The sequence below is a fragment of the Ornithorhynchus anatinus genome, chromosome 12, assembly GCF_004115215.2.
Source record: "Ornithorhynchus anatinus isolate Pmale09 chromosome 12, mOrnAna1.pri.v4, whole genome shotgun sequence".
Taxonomy (NCBI): Eukaryota; Metazoa; Chordata; class Mammalia; order Monotremata; family Ornithorhynchidae; genus Ornithorhynchus; species Ornithorhynchus anatinus.
In genome coordinates this window covers 20470744-20498566 of record NC_041739.1, presented here as the reverse complement: position 1 = coordinate 20498566, position 27823 = coordinate 20470744, and the positions used below count along the sequence as shown (strand labels likewise).

The 27823-nt window shown below is 40.2% G+C and overlaps 1 protein-coding gene across 4 annotated transcripts in view; it reads left to right on the top strand.

The window, feature by feature from the left end:
* The window catches only part of ARFIP1 (ADP ribosylation factor interacting protein 1), a 113513-nt gene that overhangs the window by 29804 nt on the left and 55886 nt on the right, over window positions 1-27823 (top strand). For all 4 annotated transcript variants that reach the window (XM_029076512.2, XM_029076511.2, XM_007671794.4 and 1 more), the window contains one exon: window positions 3481-3582. In XM_029076512.2, coding sequence (XP_028932345.1) covers window positions 3490-3582 — 93 coding nt within the window. In that variant the 5' untranslated portion in view covers window positions 3481-3489. The remainder of the gene's footprint in view (window positions 1-3480; window positions 3583-27823) is intronic.

Here is a 27823-nt window from a genome sequence, read left to right as displayed (position 1 = left end):
GACAGGCAGAATTTAATTGTACAGGCTGGATTATAGCCAGGACACTGGGAGCTAAAATCTCCACCCTGGTGGAAATTTTCATTGACTCCCTGGGTGGCATTCAAGTTCTGAGCAGTTGACAATAACTAAAAAAAAAAAATCTCCTCAAAGTAAGCAAATATGAGCAGAGACTTTCCCTTTACACTGTTGTTTCTGAAGGGAATGAAAAGATTTTTTTTTCACTCCTCCCTCCCGTCCTCCCTTCAAATCAAAATCTTTTGGTAATCTGGTAATCATCTCTGTTGGTTCTTTATTTGGTGAAAGGAAACAATGGCAGTGTGCCTTAGACTGCAAAAACAGTTAATATATATTTCCCCTTGGAGCCCAGGAAAGTCTGGAAGCAACCTGGCAAGGTGGCAGGTTAGGAATCTGGATATGACAGATGTGGGGGTTGGAGGGTGGTGGGCAGTGTCACAGGTTTGGAGGGTCTCTGGGTCCAGTCTGACAGTGGGGAAGGGGGAAGGGTGATGTCATGTCAGCTGTCTTCATCCCCCCCAGACTGCACCAGGTTCTCCTCTCTGTTTTCCCCTCTGAAACGAGTTGCCCGAGTGGCCAAGAGGACTCAGGACATAATTACCCAGAGAGTTGGTGTGTGTGAATGGATGCCATGATGTCCCAGTGCCTCCTGAAAGGCATCAAAATGATCAATTGGAAATGGTAAACCTATCAAAGAGACCTTTTCCTGGCCACCATCCACCAAGTCTTTGTATGTTGCCAAGTGCTTACCTGTGCCAGGAGGCCATCCCCCTGCCCCTCGCTGTGCTTTTTGGACAGCCAAGAAAGACATCATCCCTATGCCACTCCCAGGAATTGTTAGCTTTTCTCCCTCTGATTCCTGGTCTCTGTCAAACTGTTGGATTTTAGGGATAATAAGAAAGACTTAGAAATCTTTGGAATTGGGGGAAAAAAATGAAACCTAAAATATAACATGCCTACTGTTCTGGAAAATTAGTTTTACTGTGGCATATGGAAAATCAACTTTTAATCACAAAGAGAAGCAACTCATAAGCAGAGTGAACTAACAGGTTAGAGATGCTTTTCCGGGTACTTGACCAAACCTCATTCTAAGTGAAATTTGACAGACAGTGATGGAGGCAGTCCCTTCCAATTAACGGCTTAAGTTGCAGTAGGATTTCTTTGCCATTGTTTTTGAAGGTCTTTAATTTATCTCATAGACTTGTAGCAACAATTAAGAATCTTTGACTAAACAGTCCCTTCTCCATTTCTCAACACCGGTTGCTGTTGTGTGGGAAAAAATACCTGTCTGCAGCCTGAGTGAAATAGGGCAGTCACAGCGCTGGGAAAAATTGAGAGGATACTGTTTTTCCCTATTGGCCTCTGTTGTGACTTGAAATGTTAGTTGTTGTTAGCTCTTGTATCTCACAGTAGTGTGTGGGTTGGGTGGGCAGGTGGAGTGTGTGTTTGGGCAAATATGTAAGGGGCAATAGATGTTATTGGCATGGGTGGAGTGCATCTCAATGTGCTATGAACTTGTATGCCTTATGTTTGTGCTTGCTTGTGGGTGGGGAGTATGTAGATATATGCACACCCTAGTCTTTGTATGTTGCCAGTTGCTTATTTGTGCCATGAGGCCTCTCTGTCTCTCTCTCTCTGTCTCTGTGTCTCTCACTCTGTCTCACTCCTTCCTGTGGGCTGTACTTTTTAGACAACCAAGGACGGCATCATACCTATGCTGCTCCCAGGAAATATTAGCTTTTCTTCCTCCAATTTCTGGTCCATGTCCAGCTGTTGGATTTTAGGGATTAAAAAATGACTTTGAAAATTTTCAAATTGGGGAAAAAATAAAGCCTATAATAATATAATATGAATAGCTAAATTTACTGCCACCATAGGATATTAATTAGTGTTTTAGATTTTGCTTTAAAATGCATTATTAAATTAGACTTTTACAAGATTTTTATTCTGGACAATACAGATTCTGCTAAAACTAGGTCGATTAATGATTGATTCATAACAGATTGGGTGACAACTTCCTTTAACTGACGTTAAAGTGCAGTGATTTCTTTGCAGTTCTTCTTTCCCATTCTCATCCTTTTCCCCACTACCTATTTCTAAAAAAAAAAATGAGGAAGAACATGAGTTTTAGAAAATGACTGCTTTTAATTTAATCTTGCTTTGCAGGCTTGGTGACAAGGGCAAGAACTTTTTACCTTCTTTTATTGGCAGCAGACTGAACCCTTAGGTGCAATGTATATTCAGTCTGGTTCTGGTGACTGCTGTATGTAGTGAAATGATGGCACCAAAAGAATTCATGTCCTCATATCCAGGTCCCCACAACCCATACCCTAAATTGGAAGCTTAATACCTATCTTTCCTGATCTTGCTAAGTGATGGGAGGAGTTTAGGAGCAAGAAGGATGAACCTGTTCAACAAGCCTTGGAGGTTGGGCTTGAACAGGAGATTGCAACAGTAAATGGCCCAAATCCGAATTCAGTTGTTGAGTAATCACAGAAGCAATAGGACCAAGGCCTCTTGGTTGTTTTCCATGGGAGATTCTGTCAATTCCAATGAAGCAAAACCCACTTTTTGTGGTTTAAATTTTCACATCTATGACATAGTTTTTTGTGTAAAGGATATGTCACTTGTCTTGGAAACCATAAAATCTGGATGTACATCTTAGGTGCCAGTTCTTCTTAACTTCTCTGTTATCATCCTCGTTCCCCATTTCCTGTCCATTTTGAGTCCTGCTTACTCTCATCCATTCCTGGTTCCTGAATCACCCATTGTTACTCAACCATGTACACATTACTCTTTCCAATTTCTTACCCCTGCTTTGTCTTCTCGACATCCATAAAGTGCCTTCTTTGCCATTTTTGTTTGAGAAAGAAGAAAAATGGTTCATCTCCTATTTAATTTTTTTCCTCATGGAAAAAAAGTGCAGCTACCACTTTGCATTCGGTAGCTTGCAGAGTATTTGGATATGCATTGCTCTTTATCGCCGACACCTGCATCCGTGAATAACAATCACTATCAAGTACTATTTTTCAGTCACAGGGAACAATTATATATTAAATTGGTAGAGATTGTTTTGAAATGCAAATGCAAAAATGCAAAATTAGAGAAGCAGCATGGATAGAGGATAGGCTTGGATTTCAGGATGACCTGAGTTCTAATCCCAGGTCTACCACTTGTCTGCTGTATGACCTTGGGCAAATCACTTAATTTCTCTGTGCTTCAGTTACCTCATCTGTAAAATGAGGAAGAAGACTGTGAGCCCTATGTGGGATAGGAACTGTGTCCAATCTAATTATCTCATATCTACCCCAGCGTTTAGTACAGTTCCTGGCACATGGTAAGTCTTAACAAATACCATTATTATCATTATTATTACTATTGTTAATAAATGTAGTCACAACAGAAATCCTTAAATATGTGCAATTTGAGGAGTGAAGTTTTACCTTGGTTTGTTTTCTTTCTTAGGAATCCACAATGGCTCAAGAATCCCCTAAAAATTCAGCGGCAGAAATTCCGGTGACGAGTAATGGAGAACTTGAAGATACCCATGAACATGGCTTCAATAGGGTATGGACAGTATTGTGTCTTTTGTTTTCTAATTAAAAACAATTTACTAATTCATCATCAATGAATAAATACCTAGGTCTAAGTAACAGAGAAAATTTATATTTGGGTCATTTTCTCAGTGCGGAAAAATTTATTAATATTTACAGTTGTATAATAGTGATGAACCAGTTCATGGTTGATAACTTCATGAATAATAATTCATTTCAGCTTTGAGAACCTATTTGCAGAGAGCAGAGCTAGAAAGCTAAAAGCATTTGGAATAGAACATTTAATTAGGCATTTCTTTTTCTTATATTGAATTGCTTTTAAAATATCTGGGCCTTAAAATTTATGACATTGTTGACGTAGCCTATTTCTTATACATAAGAGATCCAGAACAGTAAGTGCTATCGAACTTGTAACTGTTCTTCTCAGAGTGACCCTCCACTTCCCTTACTGAAGTGCTGTGAGGGATTAATGGGAGAATATATGTTATTAAGATGAACAATTTCTGGATAGAAGAGGACACTAGAGAAAGTGGTAGTGTGCTGTATTAAAGTGATTCTGCAGCATGTTTAAGATCCGGTCTACTGGAGGAATCCTTGTAGCGTAAAAACAACCATTTTTATAAAGTTTTCTTTGCAAGCTGGATGTCCAATTGCAAATCAGGCATCAGGTGGCAACCAAGCCTGGGTTCAGTGAGGCTCAGAACCTGGCTTAAAAGCTGAGGGAGAATCACACCCATCGCTCACATGAACTTAACATCTAGCAAGCTCACATCAGATTTATCTTCTTCCTTAACTCAAGAAATTGTTTAAAAGGGATAACTTAGAACTTCATTAGGCTTGGCCTTAAAAGGCTTTTCATCCATTATTATTAAATGGAAGCTTATTCTCTTGAGCGAGCACGTATTTTCCTATTTTCCTTCCCCTTGTCTTCTCTTTGACTTAATAGCTCTATCCACTGCTGCTTTTAGTTAATGTGCTATTGCTTAGCTGTCCGTTAGAGGTTGCTATGGCATAAGCTGTGAAGTCATGGAGATTTAATCTTAGTCTCCCATCTCTGGACTAGTGAAATATTAAATCTTTCAGAGCCGGTAGTTGTCTATTCCTTCTTAAAGATCTTCGTAGTTGGACACTTCACAGCCTCCTATGGTACTATATTAGAGTTTGTTAGTCAAGAATTTGTCTTTATTTTCCACCAAAAGCCTCTCTTGCTTGAAAATGTGGTTATTTCCTCTTGATCATTCCTCTTCAGAGATAGAAAATCGATAATCACGACAACTGGTTCTTATTTTTCTGCATTCGTATGTTTGAGGGCAATCAAGTCATCGTGCTCAGGTTAACTAGCCCCAACTATTTTGGCATTTCTCACAGAGCTTATTTTCTGTCTCTGTCAACGTTGTTCTTGCTCTTCTCTGGATTCTCTAGGTCCTTGGGAGACAGAATGGTGTAGCGTAAAGAGCGTGGGACTAGCAGTCAGGCAGTCCTAGTTTGAGTCCCAGCTCTGCCACTTACCTACCGTGTGACCGATTGTGTGACATAGACTACTACTGTCCCCGGCTTCAAAGCTCTACAAAAAAATCACATCTCCTCCTGGAAGCCTTCCCTTCTTTCTGAATCATCTATGTATTTGAGTTTATACCTCTTAAGCTCTTTAAGTATTCATTCCACTCCACTGTATTTATGTTCATATCCTTATATTCTGTTGCTTTCCCCAACTGTAATTTATTTTTGTATCTTGTCTTCCCCACTAGAGTGTAATTGTAAGGGCAAGGATCATAAACGCTGAGTGACCTTGGGCAAATCACTTAACCTCTCTCTGTCTCCTTATATGCAAACTGGGGATAAGGTAGAGTGTGAGCCCCATGTGGGACAGGGACCGTGTCCAAAATTATAACTTTATATTTACTCTATAAATGTCATAATTTCTACTGAAAAATTCCTTCTCAACCTTTGATATGGTGACCAAAACTGGTGTCGGTACTCTAAAGGGCTGACTTGTGCAATGTATAGAGGAAGGATTTCTTCCTGAGCTTTTAAGGCATACTGCTGTTAATATATTTCTGTACGGTGCTGGCTTTTTTTAAATTCACTAAAGTGCTGATCCAGCTTGAGGTTGAATCTGATCTCCAGATATTTTTTGCTCTAGTTGTGTTTAGCAGGTCTACTCCTAGATGATTTTGCTCATATATGTTTAATAAGCTCACTGTGGGCAGGGAATGTGTCTGCCGACTCTGTTGTATTATAGTCTCCCTAGAGTTTAGTACAATGCTCTGCACACAGTAAGTGCTCAATAAGTACCTCCTATTGGTTACAATACTTGTACACATAGCTAGTGTGCCATCATCTTAAAATGAAAAAATTCAACCAAGGGCATTGAGACCACATAACCTTGTGGTCAGAAAATAAGATAGGAAACATTTCTATAGAGCTCACTATTAACACTAGCCCGAGTGTCCTGTGAACTGTCAAAAAAAAAAATCTGAAAATTTCACAAAATGAAATTCATCAACTTTTCTCACTTCCAGGTAGGTGAGGCAATTTCAAAATCTCCCTGCATTTCTAAGACACTTAGAGCTTTCTTTCTTTGATGCTCAGAAAGGTAAGAGGCCAAAGCACTTCTTTGTCCTTAGGAGAAACCCTGTTAGCAAGGCCATGAAAACACTGGGGGAACCAACAGATAGCTAGAGAGCCTGGTGGAACTCTTGGTGGGACCCGCAGGGATGACATTTAGCCCTTTCCAGAATGAGGTGAGTGTATCCTTGGACTCTGTGCTTCCCCAGTTGCATCCACAGGTCACTCTGCTGTGAGCTCTATTTACTGCTTGGCCGCTTGCCTCCCCTTCCCTAGGGCAGCATGACCTCTTGGTGAGCCGGGGTGGTTTGCCAGGGCTGAAGCGCCCAAAGCCGTTAGCAGCACCGTACTGATGCTAGGCAAAGCACCGAGGCACTACATCCTCAACCATTGTGGTGTTGGGATTGGCCCAGATCCTTGGGTTGTGACACTTGTCTCTCTGACTCTCTCCATCCTCTTCTGGCCCTGCAGGTGCCAACTGAAAGAATCCATCAAACTCATCTCTTCTGTGCAGTTAGGCTGCACTCAGTGGAAGTATAAGTGCTCAGTTTCTAGTTAATAATTGTGGTATTTAAGTGCTTACTATCTGCTAAGTATTGTACCAGTCGTTGGGTTGGATATAAGGCGCGTGAGGTTGGACAGTGTCCCTGTGCCATGTGAGGCTCACAGTCTCAATCCCCATTTTACAGACGAGGTAACTGAGACCCAGAGAAGTGAAGTGACTTGCCCAAGGTCTCCGAGCAGACAAGTAGCGGAGCCAGGATAAGAATCCACGATCTGACTCTGAGGCCTGTGCTCTGTCCACTACAGGTGATGTCGAATTGTGTGTGGCATATTCTTAAGACACTCAGGTTTGTAAGGCAACTAGTAGTTAGACCAGTTGCATTCTCCCTCAGAACAAATCACTAACTCAGTGCATGAGATTGGTCAGGGTGACCCTTGTTTTCCCCTTTACAAAGTAGGAATAGAACATGACTGAAATTTAGTAGATAAGGAGAGATTTCAATGTGAACTAGCACCTTAAAGGAAAATAAATTCATTTTGACTTAAACTTTTGAAATTTACTAGAGAGAACTTCATTTTACCCACTGCCCTTTTTTTTTAACTTGCTTCTGAAAAGTGGATTCTGTGATAGAGCACGCATTAATAGGAGGGGTGTGGTGCCATTCACTAAAGAGATGAAGCAAATTGAAGCCCTCTGAGTTTAATAGGGGAAAAGAAATGTCCCTATATGTTAATTCTTCAGGGTTATACCACATAGCAAGAAATGTCAGCAGTTTAATTTGTCCTACCAGTTACCTGATAAGGATTTGTAAATGAATAATTAATCCACTCTACCTCTTATCATTCTTCAAACCCAAACTTTATAATCCAAGCTCAGTAGTTTTAAGAACTTTCTGGGTATATTTTTCATGTTTCCAAGCTGTTCTAGTACAAATTATATTTCTACTTCAAGAGCTGAGTTACACTGAAATGAATTAAAAACCAAGACTTAGTCACCAACATATTAATGGGGCATTTGAGTCTGCTTGAAGTTCTCATTTAATCTTTAACTTGGGGAGCCTTATACTGTGAAGGGTCAGCACTTTAGATGAGCAGTTTAATATTTTAAGTTGTGTGTATTCTGGAAAGAATGGCAATGCTTTGTCACATTTGGGAGGAACTCCTAGATATTTTTGCAATATATGCCTTCAGTTCATATGGTCTAATTCACATAGTGGCATTTGGAATCGTAGTTTAAATATTAATATGATACAGTACTTGAGAAGCAGCATGGCTTAGTGGAAAGAGCAGGGTCCTGGGAATCAGAGGACCTTGGTTCTAATCCCACCTCTGTCACTTGCCTGCTTTGTGACCTTGGGCAAATCACTTAGCTTCTCTTTTCCTCAGTTTCCTATCTGTAAGATGGGGAGTCAATACCAGTTCTCCCTCCTTCTTAGACTGTGAGCCCCATATGGGACAGGGACTGTGTCTGACCTAATTAACTTGTATCAACCCCGACGCTTAAAGCAGTGCTTGACACATAGTAATCCTATTACAATTACCAAAATCAGCTATATATTTAGCCCTCTGAGGGACAAGGACTGTTAACGTTTACCTGTAAATTTTCTCCCAGCAGTTAGCACAGGACTCTGAATGCAGTAATTGCTTAATAAATACTCTTACTACAATTACTTCTATAAGAGCTATTGATTATAATCACTTGACCTAACATTTCTTTTATAACCTAATGCTACACCTTCCTTAACCTCTTTCCTTTTAGCTCTGATTTCTCTCTTCCATCCTTCTCCTATTCACTACTAACCCCTAGGATAGGTGTAGGGAGACTACCACAGAACATTCAATTCAATTCCCTGCACCCACTGGGGCAAAGATAAACTCTAATCATTATTTGTAATTTGATCACCCTTGTTCATCATTTCCCCCTTCTCCCCACAATGTCCCTTTGACAGTCTGTGTCTGTCCTTCTGTGGAATCAATTGCTCTGCCTTCTCCTTGCTCTCTCCCTCCTCCAGTCTCCCCTCGTGGGCTTTGGGATACACCTCTTTGGCTGAAAGCACAGATTTTGGCAGAATGTAGAATACTGAATGGTTTTTACATGGCCCTTTTAAAAGGCCAGGTGGTTGCAAACAGTTTTACATGCTTCCTTTCCATTTCCACTCCCTCCCTCCAAGCACTTTCGGAGAAGTCTCCTCATAAATGCTCAGAAAAATCATCAGAAAGCATTTAAGTACACATACGTACGGCACCCTACTGGGTGGGACCATCTGAGGGAGATTAGCTGAGTGAAAAATTCACTGAGATACTTAAAATGCACATTCACTCACTTATCAATAAGCTTTGGATTTGGAGATCAGAGAAACAAATACAAAATTTCAGGGGCCCAGAGTAGGCTAAGCATTTGCAGCTTCTGCAAGCTTTCTTGTGGATCAGAAGAGCTCCCGGTGGTCATAATGCACTCAATTCGATCTCAACACGGGCTTTCACTTTAAATTTTGACTAGAATATTGTTTGGGAATTGGGGGACATTCTTCTGGCACTGCGAGCTTCTTCTGGATACAGCACAGAGCAGTTTGGAGAGAAATGGTTGTTCATGTATACGTGGCATCGGGAATGGTGACAATTACCAGGTTAATTTTCCTTAATGCGGAATTTTGCAAGAACTCAGCCCCCACACTATAGGAGAACTGGATGTCATGGATTCATGTCAGTAGTTGGCTGCTCTAACAACCTAAAATGAGATATAATAGGCATATCTAACAGCCATTAAGGTGAATTTAAAAATAGCTGCTGTGTGAATATTATGCAACTCCTAGCTATATAATAGCAAGTTAGTGAGTTTTTTTTTTTAAAAAAAAGGTTTTATATAGAAGCCAAACAGCTGTTAAAATGGAAATGGCAAGCAATTTTTCAGAGGCAAATGTGTGAACCTGATTAGGAGGCTTTGGGTTCCCTGTGAAGGAAGCACATCCATGTCCTGGGAGAGGTTAAGCAGGCAAATTTGCCCCACTTGGTTAAGGTTCATAATGCCAGCCATAAAACATTTCCTTACCCCTGAATCCAGTTATTAAACTACCAGAGGATTTTAGAAGGTTTTTGAGCAGTGTGAGGTGAAGGTGTAGGTTTGGAAAAGCATAAAGGTGAATTAAGGGTAATGGAGGAGATTCTGCCCCTGGGTTCCATGTCCCCTTCAAAATTGGAATAATATGGGACTTTTTATCCTCCATGAATCAAATTTTATAATCTGTCAGAGGGATAATCCTAAACTAACCTTGCTATTGACTCTTCCTTATCGGATTCATTGTTCAGACCCTTTCCTCTCTGGAACTCCCTCCACCATCCCACCCATCAGACTCCAGCCTCTCCCTCTTCAGAGTCCTCCTGAAAGTCTGTCTTCTTCAGGAGATCTTCTTAGGTCATTGTTTCCAAGCCTAATCCCCTCATTCCAACAGCCAACTTGGCCCTTAGCTGTACATGGGCACCCTGTCCTATCATGTTGTGTACTGATTGAACTCCATTTCTTCATTTTCCATACTCTTACTGTTGCCACTTAAAGCTGCATTTTTCTGCTGCTACCCCTGAATACAGATATAATTTGTATGTCTGACTCCCCCAGTAGATTGTGAAATCACATTGCCCCCAGGAGGTCGTACCTGATCAGTCTTTCCTCCACCACCCTATCCCCTCATCCCATCTTCAGCACTTTTCAAGTCATCCAGACACTTAAGTACTCATCACTCCTGCCCCTACTCATGCATTTACCTGCAATTTATTTTAGTATTTATCTCTCCTTCTAGATTTTAGACTCCCGAGAGGCAGTATCCATGTCTGTTAGTTCTTCTGTACTCTCCCAAGCCTTAAGTATAATGCTATGTGTATAGCTGTTGCTTAATAAACATACTATTGATTGCATGATTTTAAGATCTGTGAGGGTTGAGATTATGGCTCTTAATTTTATTGAGCTGAATCTTAAATGCTATTACAGTGCTCTGCACACAATAGGTGTTAAATATTATTGAATTCATTCATTGCTTGGCTATGCCTGCTGAGTGAACAATAAATGAATATTGGAGTATTATGAAAGACTGACACTTTACAGCCATAAAAATCTTTTGCTGTGGGTAGTTTTCCTGCTTCAGGTTAGTATGTAGCTTTTCTCTTCAGTTATATCTTTCAGACTCTAAAGCATTGGGCTATCCTGACTACAAAAAGATATTTAGCAGAGATTCTGAAAGAACATTTTGTTGGGTATGTTCCTTTTAAAAAATAAGTTAATATTGGAAAAATCAGTAGAAGCCATGGAAAAATAACATTTTCTAAAATATCCTTGCTATTTATGTCACAGTCTGCATCTCTGTGTCCCTCAGTTTTTGTCTCTATCCGGTCTGGCCCTTCTCTTTAATGCTGTGTTTTTAGATCCACGTAGAAACCTTTTGATGACTGCAGTGTGACCCCGGTGGCCGAATTTGAGAAGCAGCGTTTTTTAATTTCTTGTTTGTCATATCACAGAGTGAACAGTTCCTTGATTACTATCTCAAAGATTATGAATAACACTTGCAGTCTGTTGTGCTGGAAATTTGTTTTTTGTTGGGTTTTTTTTTTTTATGGTATTCTGTGTTTACTATGTTTCAAGCACTGTTTTAAGCACCAAGGTAGCTACAAGTTAATTAGGTGGGGCACAGTCCCTGTCCCACATGAGGCGTAGTCCCTGTTCCACGTGAGGCTCATAGTCAAGTAGGAAGGAGATCAGCCACTGAATTCCCATTTTACAGTTGAGGAAGCTGAGGCACAGGGAGGTTAAGTGACTTGCCCAGGGTCACACAGCAGGCAAGCGATAGAGCCGGGTTTAAAACCCAGGTCTTCTGGTTCCCAGGCCCTGCTTTGTTCTGCATTTCTCAAAAGACTGAAAATATTGTCTACCGCCAGCTTCTGCCTTCCTTAATGAATCCTTCAGTGTGGCTATATCTCCTCCCTTCTCTCTTTCTACTGCTCACCCCGCACGCTCCGCTCCTCTGCTGCCCACCTCCTCACCGTCCCTCAGTCTCGCCTATCCCGCTATCGACCCCTGGGCCACGTCCTCCCGCGGTCCTGGAACGCCCTCCCTCCTCACCTCCGCCAAACTAATTCTCTTCCCCTCTTCAAAACCCTACTTAAAACTCACCTCCTCCAAGAGGCGTTCCCAGACTGAGCTCCCCTTCTCCCTCTACTCCCTCTACTGACCCCCCTTCACTTTTCCGCAGCTTAACCCTCTTTTCTCCCCATCTCCCTCTGCTCCTCCCCCTCTCCCTTCCCATCCCCTCAGCACTGTACTCGTCCACTCAACTGTATATATTTTCATTACCCTATTTATTTTGTTAATGAAATGTACATCGCCTTGATTCTATTTAGTTGCCATTGTTTTTACGAGATGTTCTTCCCCTTGACTCTATTTATTGCCATCGTTCTTGTCTGTCCGTCTCCCCTGATTAGACTGTAAGCCCGTCAAATGGCAGGGACTGTCTCTATCTGTTGCTGACTTGTTCATTCCAAGCGCTTAGTACAGTGCCCTGCACATAGTAGCGCTCAATAAATACTATTGAAAGTAGATTCAATAAGATCAGATCCCTTAAAGAACCTTCTTAGCAAAACTGACACAGAGTAATGGACTCGTTGCACTACATTCCAGTATACCCAGCAATGTCACTGTGTAGTCGCTGTGTGATCACTATGAACTAAGCAACCCTAACTGCAGTCTCGATGGATGGAAGGGGGAAAGAGCTCCAGAGAGAGGAAAAAGTTTGAGCCGTGGATCGGATATTCATTCATTGTATTTATTGAGTGCTTTCTGTGTGCAGAGCACTGTAGTAAGCATTTAGAGTACAGTGCAACAACTGACACATTCCTTGCCCACAATGAGCTTACACTCATGTGAAAAAGTTGTGCAGTAGCTGCTGGTCAAGTAACACATCTACCAACTCTTATACCGTGCTCTCTCAAGGGCTTTGTAGAGTGCTCTGCACCTATTAAACACTGAATAAATAGGGTTGGTCAGCATCTTGTCAGTGATGTGAGGCAATGTTTTATCCCTATAGTTACAACTGTCAGCATTCTCACCTTCCTTCTCCTCCTCCTAATAATTGTGGTAGTCGTTAAGCATTTTTTAAGTGGCAAACACCTTACAGGACAGTTAGTGCGGCCAGAAATGTTGAGAGATTTTCTCAATGCTAGAGCTACTGAAGGAAAGGCCAGGCAGGTAGGCAACCAAGGTTCTACGACTTCTCTCTCCAACTAAACATCTTGTCAGGTGTTCCAAGTGGCCTGGAGACTCTATCTTTCCGTGACTGGCTGGGTTCCAAATGGCAGTCATTGGAGTCAGTTGCATTCCTGTGGCCTGTCAAGTTCTGGCCTCTTGGTTCAAGTCGGGACTAGCCTGTCTTGGGGCTCCCCTGCAAGGTTTGGCCTGGCTCCAGGTCTTCTCTGCTCCCAAACACTTCAGGGAAATAGGTTGGTTCCTGACAGTTTAATTTGTATTCCTTTTAGTCTTGGGGAGGCAGGGGTTAATGAGAAACTCAGAGGGTCCAAAAGCACGAGATTTATTCATTCAATAGTATTTATTGAGTGCTTACTATGTGCAGAGGACTGTACTAAGCGCGTGGAGCGTACAGTTCGGCAACAGATAGAGACAATCCCTGCCCAGTAACGGGCTCACAGTCTAAACAGAATGGAGAGAGACGGAGATGGAGAGAGGAGCATTGCAGGAGGTTGAATCAGTCAGTCTATCAGTAAGTCGTATTTGAGTGCTTACTGTGTGCAGAGCACTGTATAAAGAGCTTGACAGAGTACAATATAATAGAGTTCGTAGGCACCTTCCTTGCCCACAGTGAGCTTACAGTCTATAGGGAGATGCGGACACTAATATAAATAAATTATGGATATATGCCTGAGTGCCTTGGGGCTGAGGGAGGGGTGAATAAAGAGTGCAAATCCAAGTGCAAGGAATGGAGTAGGAATGTTCAAGTGAGCTGTATACTGTATCATTCCCCGTTTCTTGATGAGTTGAGGCTGGGGAGTGGGAAGGATGAAATGTTGTCAGTCGTCACTTGTTTGCCAGCAGGAGTGTCTAGGGTGCCAAAGCTAGAAGACACTGGCACTATCATCATTCCACTAGGCATTGCAAATCTGGACAGAGGGTGCATTTTTTTTCACATTCAGCATTCTCCTGTTCCAGAACTCGGCCCTCCTGCTTGGTCCTAGGTGAGCTTCTGCAGCTGTTACAGGCAGCAATGGGGTTGGTAGATGAGTCCAGGTAGAAAAGTGTTCCAACCTTTGTCAGACTTTATCTTAAAGTATGCCTTCACTAGGACATTGTAAGCTCCTCAAGGGTCTTCAACTGTGAGCCCCAAGTGGGACAGGGACTCTGTCGAACCTGATTTTCTTGAAGCTACCCCGGCGCTTAGTACGGTGCTTTGCCCGTAGCAAGTGCTTAACAAATACTATTTACGAAACAAAAAATCTTGACTTCTGTTGTATGTTCCCAAGTACCTACTACAGTTCCCTGTTTCCAGTTCATCATGATGGTGAATATATAATTATGCTTGTGTACAGATATTTTTTTCTGCCAAATTTCTCACAGCTGCTATTATGTTAATGGGCAGTTTTGGTTTTTATCTTTTTTCTATTATAAGTGGAGTTTAGAATTCAGAAAAACTCCAAGGGATGTTTCTTCTATTAATTTTGTTATTAATCACAGTTATTTGTTCAGAATTGGCTTTATTTTTCCTTGATACCGAGAACTCCAGTCATGTCACGCCTGATATTTTATACTTTAAGGAATTTTTAATGATAAAGAGTCAGGCCCCCACATACTGCTCACTTTTTGGGCTATGCTAAGCATGTACATTTTCAGTTGATTTTTTTTTTTTTAGAGAAAGTAATAAGCATTTGAAAAGGGGGGTGTTATTTCTTGAGTGAATATTTTACTCTGTTAGTATTTCTATTTAAAAGACAGAGAAAACTTCAGAAAAATTCAACCATCTTACTACCGAATAAAGTTCTTCCCCCTTCCCCCTCCCTATAAAAGTCTACCCAGGCTGAGTTGCTAATAAGTTGAGAAAACTCTGAAAAGAAGTTGGTGAACCTGATGAACAAGACTTTAAATTAAGACGGAGTCCAACCTTGAAGTTGAGCTCTGCTGTGCTCCATTGAGCACAAGGGAGATGATATAGACAATGAGTTGCTTGTGGACAGGGATCACATCTACCAACTCTGTTTTATTGTACTTTCCCATGCGCTGACTGCAGAGCTCTGAACACAGTAAGGGCTCAATAAATACTATTGATTGATTGAGTAGTATCAATGCTTGAGAGACTACCTACTGCACATCTTTACTGCCACACAGCTTGTCACCCAATCTCCCTTTGCCAATGGGCAACATGCTATTTACACGCCTGCAGTCAGCAGTTTTAAGACCATCCCGGCAATTTTCCAAAGTGTCTCTCATCCACAATACCTACTTTTAAGGCAGGCTCAAAGAAGGACAGATCTTTTTTGCTGTGTGTTTGCACTTCCTTATACTGTGAGTAGAGTCCCCAGATGTCACATTCATTGGTCCTCCAGAGTAAACTTTTGACTAGGAGGAAGCTGTTTTTAAATTACAGTTTCTCAGCTGCTACTGCCAGGGGCCTGGCCCCAAGTCCAGGCAGGTCCAATTTAGTTGTGTTTTTGTTTATTTGACAGGTCTGTGTTCATAGATTGGAAAGAGCACAGGACTAGGGAGTCAATATATCCTGGTTTGAGTCCCAGCTTTGCCACTTGCCTGCTTTGTGGTGTTGGGCAAATCACTTTAACTTTTGTGCCAGTTTGGGAAAAAAATACCTGTTCTTCCTTTCAGATTGAGAGCCCAGTGTGGGACAGGGATTGTGTCAGAACTGATCTTTTCCATCTACCCCAACGGATAAGCACTTAATAAATTCGATCATCATCATCATAATTACTGTTAGTATTCAGGTACATATTGGGCTTGAAGTATGATCATTGAGATCACTTATCTTCAATTATGTAGGGTGAAGTGGAAACTATAACTGTGATACTGTTGCCCTTCTAGAATATTAAAAATTGAATACTTTAAAATTGAGGGTTTAAGCCTCACAAATGTAATTAATTCATTTGCAGAATATTATTTTCATTTTTAGTTCCAGCAAAGCTTGTAAAACTGAAAAAGAAAAGGTGAGTATTTTGATTATGAATTAGGAAAAAATCCAAGGCAAAGGAGCAGCGTGTGTCAGTGATGACAGTTTTAATAAAAATGCAATGATTTAATAGGGAATCTTTTAAGAATATTTGTAACCTTTTAATTTGCTTTGGAAATAACTTACAGTATTTTACTCTGGCCTTTCTTAATTATTTGAAAAATTGTCAAGTTGTGTAAAAATTATGAAAAATATCACAAGTATTCTCTCAGTTTTAATGTGCTCTCGAGAACAAGGCTTGAGCTTCATAATCAGTTTCCGTATAAAATTATCATATCTTGTCAGTATTTTTTGAGTTTAAGATTGAATCCTACCCATTAAGAAATGCATTTAGGACTAGTTTCTGGTTTTGGATATAATAGTGCTCATTGTCTCATATCCAGTTCAGTAAATGCATAAGCCAATTTTATGCCAGCTATGGGGGTTGTATACTATGAGTGCAAAACAGAACCTTTAAAATGAACACTTGAACTGTTCAGATAGGAATTAAGGAATATTTAGAAATCTTCAGAGTTATAAAGGAAATAAAACAGTGTAGCACCAAAGGAACTTTTTTGATTGGGGACAGAGAGCTTGTAAAAGCTAATAAGACTCTAGTGTGTGTGGTGTGTGTTAAATTTCTCATAAGTCACGCATTCCTACCCTCCTCACCCTGCACCCCCCAGTACACTGTCATTTTGTGTGCTGCATATGGATGCCATACCACTGTCAAAATAACAGTTCTGTTAAGACTCTGAAGTGATGCATTTGTAGCTCTTCAAGATCACTGGAGTCATTCTGTTTGCTGAAACTTAAAATCTTTTCATACCTAAAAGTGGTGCTATTTTCAGATGTTAGGAGCTTTGTTCTTTCTAGAAAAGGTTGTTGCTGGGGGAACTAATCTGTCCTAGCTTTTTTTGGGACTGTACTTACTGAAAGAAACCCTGCTGACTGAAGATAGGATTTTTATTTAGAATTTTAGTAATTGTTTCTACAAAATTTCTCCCCTTTGAGCGTAAGTATGGAGAAAGTCACATTTTTACAGTTCTGTTCATCCTAAACTCTTTTTTTTAAATGTAACTGAAGAAACTGATGTAAAGTCCAGTCAGCATAATAGGTAAAAGAACTGCAATGTGGAAGCATAATGTATTTTGGTAGGAGAATGTTTCAGAAGAATAAAGTACATGCTAAACCTGACTCTAAAATACCAGTTAGGAGAAGTCTCAGTAATTATTAGCTCCTGAAGCAAGAGAAAAAACATTTGGAGGAAGTACAAAAATGGAAAAGCTCACCTTTTGATTTTAGCATTTTCTGTAACGCTTGACACCTTCTATTCTCAAGACGGGAGTCTTTTGTGCTCATTTCTGTTATATATTAAAGAGCGCTTTTCAAATCCTTACCCTTCTCAGTTTTTAAATGAGACCTCCAAGGAAACCAAATTCTGAAAGGAGGAATTTGGTAATTTGGCAGGTAGTGATCTTAGCATAGACATGGTGCTAAAGTAATAGAGTAGTAGTAAGTGTTTTCCTTGTGTAAAATGCTGCATTAAGCACTGGGAAAGAAGTCTACAGATGAGATATAGACACGGTCCCTTGTCCACAAGGGGTTTGCAATCTAAGTAAAGATCAAACAAACAAAAGACAAGGTTGACAAAATAAACATGAAGGGAATAGCCAGATTTTAGGCCCCTCACAGCCCCAAAATATGTCTGTGACTTGTAAATGGTGCATTTCCTCATGAGAAAAATGATATAGCTGTATTGTACTCTAAGAAATAAGACCTTTAAGTTGGGTTTCATGTTGAATAGCTATTTTAGCAGGAAAACCTGGATGAAAAGTCTTAAATACTAAAAATCAGATGGAAAAGAGAAAGTTCAATATGAACAGTGTAAAAAGAGAAGAAACCAGGTAGAAAGCAAGGTAAAAGCAATACTTAAATTAGCATAGCAATGCAACTTTTAGAATTTCTTACAATTCAGGTTCAAATTGCTTTTAAGATAAAATTAAGATTAAAATGGAGTGGTGCACACCATAGGAAAATGGCTACAGATATTTAGTTGAAGTAAGAAACAAGCTAGGTAGGTAGAAGTAGATTTTTTGGTTCTGCACTAGAAGGAAATTCTGAATTAAGAATTTTCTGGAAGGGTACCTAGAAGCAGGGACCGTGTTTCATGCTTCTGGTGAACTCTCTGAAGGGACTAATATTATACTTCGCATCCAGTAGGGGTTTGAGAAATCTCATTGATGATTATGATGATGAAAGATGATGAGGTAGCCTGTAACCACCGATCTGCCAGAGCTGTAATGAGTGGGTTAAAACTGCTGTCTTAAATACGGAAGCCCACTTTAGGAGCCACTCATTCTAGCTAGGCTACATTTGAAAAGGTTTCATACGTAGACTTTCAGGTATCTATAATACTAATCTTGAAGATTATTATTATGCTCTTTGGCTAGTACTGAAACTATGGGAGATCATTCTGGTACTTTAATGGCTCTGTTGCATACAAATTCGATGTTCCTTGAAGAGCCTCTATTAATTAAGATAATGTGGTTTAGAAATTGGATTGCCATTTAAAGAAAACCTGTTATTGAAGTGTTTAAAATTTTAAGAATACGTGATTTGGATGGCTGCTCTGAGTCCTGGGTTTGCCTGGGCAGTGCCAACCAGGAAGCATGATTGTCCACTTGGCTTGGGCTACTATGAGTCTGGTCCAGAGCTTATCTTTAGGACAACACTATCAGTATTTAAAGAACAACTTTTATGCACAGAATATTGAACCAGATGCTCAAGGCATGCAAGTAATGGTGATTATGGAATGAGGAGTGGATATGGAATTTAATATCACTGGAAGTTGTGCAGTTGAGAAAGTGTCAGGTTCTTGAGGAGTTTGTAAAAATTCCCAGACAGGAGTCTCATAAAGGATTGCTTCTGGAAAAATAAAAGATAAGGATGTTAGTTTTATTTATATTGATGTCTGTTTACTTGTATTGATGGCTGTCTCCCCCACCTCTAGACTGTGAGCCTGTTGTGGACAGAGATTGTCTCTCTCTCTTGCTGTACTGTACTTTTCCAAGCGCTTAGTGTAATGCTTTGCACACTGTAAGCGCTCAGTAAATAAATACAATTGAGTGAATAATTCATCCAGACAGATGACAGTACTTAGACTCTTCATGCTCCTTGTGGCCAAGGAATGTGTCTACCAACTCTCTTGTACTCTCTCAAGCACTTAGTACAGTGTTGTGCACACAGTAAGCACTCAGTAAATGCCACTGATTCAAGCACCCTAGAGATCACACGTAGAAAAGCCGCTGATCTATCCCATTTCTTATATTCACGAATGTCTGGTTAGTTGTATTTATGTCTCTAGGTGTATACACAAAGAAATTTGGGAAGACCTACAATGAAGGAAGAGAAGTATATGGCCTGGACAATAACCAGTGTTTCTGCTAGTTGAAGCTTGGGGAAATCTCTCAGGTGAGGTCTTTGCAGTTTGGAGAGATAATGGCGTTGTCCTTTGTCTATTTTTCAGAGTAGTTCTCTCTATGGGCTTTTACTGAGTGGGAAGGGATATGGGTCATCTGTTGAAAGGTCATCTGTTGAAAGGTCATAGGCTTTGGCGATATTTGCTTCCAAGTGATCTATACCAACTTCAAGTTCCTGTCTCGAGTTGCGCCATTGTCCCATTTCAATCTCCAAGATCTAGACAATCATGATATTTCATGAATATAGTCTACTGAGGCTATATAAATATATCTATATATTTAGATATATCTATATATCTGTATATAGATATATATATTTGGGATAAGCGAGAGTAGGTGGCAGAGTAGCAAAGAGTATATATGCTTTGAGATTGTGAATAGCTACCGCTCTCTATGTATTTATGTAGAGAGATATATATCTGTATATATTTTCAGGAGAATATCTGAAAGTTCTAGGGTTTCTGTGATACCCAGTACTGTGAGTTCTTTCACTGTTCATCATGCTCAACTTTTAATTCAAATTTTAGAGTACTGAAACTTAATTCTGTACCTCTCATAGCAGTGACTTATTTGCTTTAGAGTTCTAATATGCTCATTTCCCTGTAACACAGCTATTTCTCTGCAGGGCTGCTGCCACACACCTTTGCTCAACTGTTTTGGGTTTTTTTTCCAAATCACTTCTTGTACTGCCCAGAACATGCCATAGTGTTCTCTCAAAGCACATAAGTGGAAAATACCTGATGGAAGATCTGTGTATATTTAATTGTGAAGCAAATTTATGGTAAGGTATAACCTAATTGATCTGGGTAGTCCTTTGTTTCCTTTTTCTCTTCCTGATATTTATGTTTGGAATTTGCTACTTATTCCAGATCTTGCCACCAAATCTGGTAACGTTCTCCTGTTGCTATAGAAACAACTGACACAAGTTCTAGCATTCACTGCAAAATCAAGAAAGGAGGAGGAGGTGAAATGGCAGGACGGAAGTCTCTTCCTCTTAAAGACTCCATTTAAATGTGGTGTTAAGTGACTTATACAATCTTTGTTCATTTTTCTTTCTATCCTCCCAATAGACAGAATGGAAATTTTGAAATTATACTTGAAATTTTCAAAAATAGAACCTGTTTCCCTGCTTGGAAAATGTATCCTGATGACATAATTTACTTATACTGGGGTCAGGAAGCTATGGCTTATAGGTTAGATGTGGTTCTTCATGATTCCAGATGTGGCTGTCGATCACAGGCACGCACTCGGTGGCTGGATTTGGAACTCTGAGGGGGTCACCCTTATCTTTTTCCTCACTACTTTCCCATCCTGTCCCTTTAAGCCAGAAAAGGGTGAGGGGAAATTGAGACGGTGGCTCTACTCTTTGGTCCCTGGTGGCAGGATGCAGCCCGGCCCGGAATTGGGGGGTTCCCTCTGTCCTCACTGGGAGGCCTGACAAGCCAGAGCTGCTCCTCTCCTTCCTCCCCCCTACCCAGTGCCCGAGCAAGTAGCGACCAAGCCGGGCAGGGAAGGAGAATTCAGAAGCCCTCCACAGGAGTTGGGTATCACACTCGAAGATTCGCCACATGCTGGTCAGGGAAATCTGGGGACAAGAGACAAGAACACCCCCCATGAGCTGATGTGTCTCAGAGCAGTGCAGGGGGGTTAGGAGGAGTAGGAGCTGGAGGAAGGGATGGGGTGAGGGGAGGTGGGGAGAAGTGAGGCACGACCACAGCCAACTCAGTACTTTGCTACTCTGCCACTTACCCTCACATTTCTGTTCCCAAATGAACCAGAACCAAGGTTGTGTTTTGTCTCTGTCACTTTCACCATCTCTCTTCATTTTTTACTTGTTTTGGTGTGCATAAATCTATGATTGTATTTACTTACATTAGTGCCTGTTTTCTTGTTCTGATGTCTGTCTCCCCCTTTTTAGACCGAAAGCCCAGTTTGGGCAGGGATTGTCTTTATTGCTGAATTGTACTTTCCAAGCTCTTAGTATAGTGCTGTGCACACAGTAAGATCTCAATAAGTATGACTGAATGAATGAATTTCACTCCTTAGCCCTCTTTCCTCCTCTCCTTTTTCTTTTCTTCCCTCCTCCTTCAGTTTAAATTGTATGATATGACGAATTGCACAGCAACTGCTCAAAGCCTTCATTTAATTTGTCTTTTTGGCATGAACAATTTGCAGATTCTTGTACCTTATATACCTAAGACGTTTTTCAAAAATTTGTTCAGTTTTTTGTTTTCTTTTAATGGTATTGGTTGAGCACTTTCTGTGTGCCAGGCACTGAACTAAATGCTGGAGTAGATACAAGATAATTGGGTTGGACTTAGTCCATGTCCTACATGGGGCTCCCAGTCTTAATCCCCACTTTAAAGAGGAGGTAACTGAAGCACAGAAAAATGAAGCGACTTGCCCATGGTCACACAATAATAATAATAATGATGGCGTTTGTTAAGCACTTACTATGTGCCAAGCACTGTTCTAAGCACTGAAGCCCTGTTCTAAGTGCTGAAGCACTACAGACAAGTGGTGGAGCCACGATTAGAACCCAGACCCTCTGGCTCCCAGGCCCATGCTCTATCCACTAGGTCATGCTGCTTCTCAGTTTTTCAGGGAGAATATTATTTTGGCTTGATGGGGTATTGGGTTGCCATAATATACTGGCTACGTATACAACAGACTCAAGTTGTACACTCCCAAACTTTGTCCGTGGCTAATTGCCACCAATTATAATTAGTTACACCATCAGTCCTCTGTTTCAGACTCACCCATGACTAATGATAGTGCTGTACTATGAATTTTAAGTGTACTATAGTAATGAAACCATGTCATGATTTATAATTACCTCTTGCTAAACTCTGTGTTTTAGGGTGTGGCACAGTATTAGGTTTAAAAACTGATCCGGGCAGAGGGCAAGAGGAGCCCTTATCAGGTGCTGCATGTCCCACGCACCAAACCCACCCCATGCCCACCACCCGCGCCAGGCTAATCATTCAGCTTGCACAAGCTAAGATTCCAAGAAACTTTTCAGAACATAAAATATATCAATTCAACTTCCTTCCCAGGGAAAAACATGCAAACCTTCAAGCCTGAGGAATTGTTCTTTCTTATTCAAAATACTGATAAAATCACTTACAATAAGAATTACCTTCTGTATTACAGAAATCTCCAAAGCAGGGAGCGGAGGGTGCTTTTGGCTATTTGTACAAAACAATCTATCTCTGAAGTTGGGAAGTTAAAGTTGATCGTCTATTCAGTGATTGCTGTCAAAATTTTAATGTTTAAGAGTCATGAGATTTTGATTCTGACAGCCAGGTTAATATCCAGGTATTAAAAGCTTAACTTTTTCCTAGCGGGTATATCTTACAAAATTATCTTAAAATAATAAAATACCCTAAAAATAACTTGGGCCATGCCTTATTCAAATAGAATGCCAAAAAAAGTAAATTGAAATCCTGAACCGTTAAGCAGTACCTTTTTTCGGTTGATAAATTTTCAATCTCTTCTAAGCCTTCATTATAATTTTGAAGGCAACTGTGGTTGCTAAAAAGATCAAGTAATATAATAGCAACATATATATGTAAAATAGCCAGCTAAGTATTTGATTCTTAACTGTTTTCTTGATGTGATTATTATTAGCAAAAATCAGTAGTTAAAAAAGAAAAGTAGATAAGATTCTCTTTTGACTCCTTCAGAAAAAGACCTAAACCGTCATTTACATTATGGTTGGTAAAATAAGTCTCAGATAAAATGGAGATCAGAAATGTTCATCCCAGTGATCTGCAGCACTGGAAAGAGAATATTCTGATTTACGAAGGGAAAAAGTTCTGGAAATCACCGGAGCTATGGGAATTCATACGGTAATTCACTATGTTGATTCTGAGTTTACAAATATACAGACTTTACTTTAAACTCATTTTCACTGTGTCTCCAAATCCTATTTATTTTTCTTCCACATTTCCAGAATCTTTTCCTTCCTCTCGCTCCCAACGACGAGCATACTGTTCCAGGCTCTTGTCATAACCTGGCTAAACTGCTGTCGGACTGCTCGTTGACCTCTCTGTCTCCAGTTTTTCCCCCCTCCAGTCCATTCTTCATTCTGCCTCCTCAGCCCTTCACCACCACCTAAGCACTTGGGTATGGACACTTTCTCCAAAGCACTTCTATATACATAGGAGAAACATCATGGCCTAGTGGATAAATCATGGGCCTGGTAGCCAGAGGATCCTGGTTCTGATCCGCTTCCACCATTTGCCTGCGCTGTGACTTTTGGCAAGTCACTGAACTTCTCTCTGCCTCAGTTTCCTCAACTGTGAAATGGGAATTTGATACCTGTTCTCCCTTCTACTTAGGCTGTGAGCCCCATTTGGGACAGGGACAGTTAATGACCTGATTAACTTGTTATCTACCTCAGCATTTAGAGCAGTGTTTGATTTGTAGTAAGCACTTAAATGCCATAAAAAATACATAGCTTTATACGCTGTTACTTCCTACCTGTAACTTATAGTGTCTCTCTCTGTGTCCTCCTAGACTGTAAATTCCTTTCTGTTATACTCTTCCAAGCACTTAGTACCCTGCTTGCACATAGTAGGTGTTCAATAAATGATATTGATAGATGGTAGAGAGAATAAAAACACATGCTAAAGCTTTTGTAGATCATGAACTTGCCATTATTGTAAAAGATGACATCAGATTAAAAGATAGAAGCAAATTAAGAAAATCAGGTTTTCCTGTAACAAGTGTAAGGGGAAGATTGAGGTTTGAAGAGGCTGATCTTAAGGAAACCTGGCCTTTCCAAATACCCATGAGACCAGAAAGCAGTATTATCCTTTCCCTAATATGACCCCTTCATTTTTCAAACTGTATTGAATTGTTTGGATTGGACATGTAGAATATCATCACTTATTTAGTAGTCAGAATGATGATGGTGGTATTTCTGAAGTGCGTACTATGTGCCAAGCCCTGTTCTCAATGCTGAAAATGCAGTTCCTTAGATTAGTATGTTCATCTAGCCTATTTCCTCAAAAATGCCACTAGGTTAAGCATCTGAGGTGTTGAAAAGAACTCTGCTGATTACTGTGCAAGACTGGCAATCACAAGGGTTTTCAAAGTCTCATATTGTAGTTGTTTATTTGTGAAAGCTTATGTTGCTTAGCAATAGTGGATAGATTTCATTTAATTTGTATCACCCTTTCTTTCATGCTTCTTTTTTTTTCTGCTCTTCATTCAATTTTCTTCTTTGCTGCTCCTTTCCAGACCCTGAAACTCTTCACAAGCGGTATTTGCTGCATGGATCCTTCTCCCCCGATGCAATCTATCTAAAATATTTGGAATTGGGAAATCAGTGCTTTATGAAAATGGACTGATTAGCATTTTAGATTCCAAGATTGATTCTCTTCTAGACTGGTCTGGAATCAGTCGAATAGCTGGGGGAGAGGAGTTGGAGTATATTCACAATAGATGTGTAAAATAATTCTCTAGATGCCAGAAAACTGAAGAATATGTGTGGGAGGTGGGTTGGTTACAGTGCAGGTGTCATAGCTATCGTAGCATTTTATATTGTTCTCAGAGGTTGAATCCTGAGTGAGTAAAATCAAATCAGGGCAATGAAGGGAAGACTAAGGCCTAGATATGGGACTTGCCTGCTATGTGACCTTGGGCAAGTGACTTAACTTATCTATGCCTCAGTTTCCTCTTGGGTAAAATGGAGGATTAAGTGCATATCCCATCTTGTTCTATCTACCTCCTCCTCCCCCGACTGTGAGCCCTTTGTGGGACAGGGACTGAACCCGATCTGTTAGTATTGAATTGACCTCGAGGCTTAATACAGTGTTTGGCAAAAAAGTAAGCATTAAACAAATCCCGAAATGGTTATTATAAATGAAATCTAAAAAGAGTATCAAAATTGCATTCTTATTAATTTGTTTATGTGTTAATTACCTACATTTATGCCCCCTGCTTATCTCCCCCATTAGACAGACAGTCCCAAAAGGGAAGGGCTCATGTCTTTTGCTTCTTTAGTATGTTTCCCACATGCACTGCTCCCATTAGTAGGCCCTCAGTATGTCGTTAATGATGATGAAAATCTGTCATATTAAAAAATAGGATTTTAAGAGGCTTTGCAGGAAACACCTGATAAATACCAGTCTTATGACACGAGAGAGAAATAGCGACCTGAGACTTCCGCCCGCAAGATGGGTATTGGCTTTTCCTAAAGCTCCTTGTGGGCAGGGATCTCATCTACCAACTGTACTGTATTGTACTTTCCTAAGTGTGCAGTACAATAAGAGCCTGATAAATACCATGGATTGATTTAGGCAAAGTTATTATTTTGTCAGTACTTATTCACATGGATGTCTAAGGAACTGTATCTTCAGCAGTTAAATTCTTTCCACTCCTCACCCATCTACCATGCTGAGAAGCAGCATGGTGTAGTGGATAGAGCACGGGTCTGAGAGTCTGAAGGTCATGGGTTCCAATCCCACCTCTGCCACTTCTCTGCTTTGTGACCTTGGGTAAGTCACTTACTTCTCTGGGCCTCTGTTTCCTTATCTATAAAATGGGGATTGAAACTCTGAGCCCTTTATGGGACAGGGACTGAGTCCAACCCGATTTGTTTGTATCTAGCACTTAGAATAGTGGCTGCCATATAATAATCGCTTAACAAATACCATAATCATTACCATAATTATTATATGACAACTGGAATCGAGTCATCACAAGTCCCTGAACCATTTTTACCATCACAACTCCAAAATGCCACTTTACCCACATCCTTTCACTCTGCAGATCTGTGTTTTCCCCTCACAGCGACCTCTGATCTGAGCACCCTCCCTCCCCCCGGCCAGAATTCCTAGCAACCCATCCCTTCCTTGATGTACAAATTCATGCCCTCAACACATCTCCCTTCCTCATCTCCCTGCCTCATTTTTCTTGCTCCACTGATGCCCGGTTGTGGAGCTAATTGCGGGCAAGGATTGTCACTGTGTCTTTCCCAAGTGCTTAGTACAGTGGTCTACACACAGTAAGTGCTTAATAAATACTTTTGAATGAATGAATCTCTTCTTCGGTGTGTTTTTTCTGTGGCTGTGCTCACCCTGCAGAACATTTGAAATGGAAATATGAACACCAGGGTGATTTTGCCAGTCTCCCAAGTGCTTAGTATAGTGCTCTATCCACCAGCGCTCAAATAAATTTAATTTTCCTTTTCAAAGAAGAGGGTGTTGTGTTGCCACAACAAATTGATCCCTGCTCTTGTTCGAGGTTGCTTTTCTGACAATAGCTGTTATTGCTCTTTATCCCCCTTTTCTTTACACTTGTTCTTTTAAATTTCCCCTAAATTTTCATTCGTGTTTGGTTCGATGGAAAGCAGGTGTGGGGAATCTGATTTCTTCTTTCTTTGGCAATCATGAATATTAACAGTTCTTCCCTAGAAAATTTAATATCTATTAATACAGTTGAATATAAGGTTTTATTATCTTGTTCATGGTAATAATCTTTTGTACTACAATGATCCTTGGCTTGTTGATTTTAGGTTAGATTTCCCAAAGGTCTATAAGGCTTGCTTTATAGAAGTGCTTAACATGTGGCCTCTGTTGCAGAATATGACAGCATGACTTCCTGCAATTTCACTGCCGGCATTAAATCAAAATAGCTGAACTAAAGTTGTTTACTTAGAAATTGAGGATATGCCTTTGATCTAATAATTTCATTCTCTTGAGACTGTGTGTATCGAAGATTCATGATCTAGTTATCTGTCTTTGCTTATTTTGTAGGGTGTGATTATTAAATGTCATCAAAGTCTTAAAATTTAGTTGCTTATTATCATTACTTCCCCTTTATTTGATTGAGATTGGGATTTAGAAGTAATAATCCAAGGTAAAAGAACTGTATCTGCCACTTCCCTTTTTCTTATTTTTTTTAAGAGAGCAAACCTTATCCCGTGTGATTGCAAAATTTTATTTTTATGTTGAGAAGCACTCCGTGAAGCACAGTGATTTAATCACATTTATGCAATGCCCAGAACAGTTCTGTACTGAAATGATTTTTGAAGATGGAAGCAGATTTCTGAACATTAGTCCATCTGCCTCATTTCTCTCCGCTAGCTTTGCTTATTCTCCTTTTGGATCATTTTGGATGATGTCTGGGAGTTTATCTCTATTAGATATTTTATATTTATCCCTTCTAATTTTTCTTTTGAGGTTATTAAGACTATATAACATTGCCCAGGATTTTAAAGGCATGTAACCAGCAAAAGATCCAAATTGTAATGGGTGGGAAATTTCATCAGAATTTCACTGGGTATATTATGGATTCTTTTCTTCAATTTATTTGCCACTCTCCATCTTTTTAGGTAAGAGCAATGATAAAGCAGGTCACATCCAGTAAGATCTCAGAAATGACTTGTAGAGGGAAGAAATAAAACTCCAAACTGCTCTTTTTAACCTTGGTCTAAAGCCTCATTATTTTTACTGAACGTTTCCACTGGTTATCCTGAGAATTCATT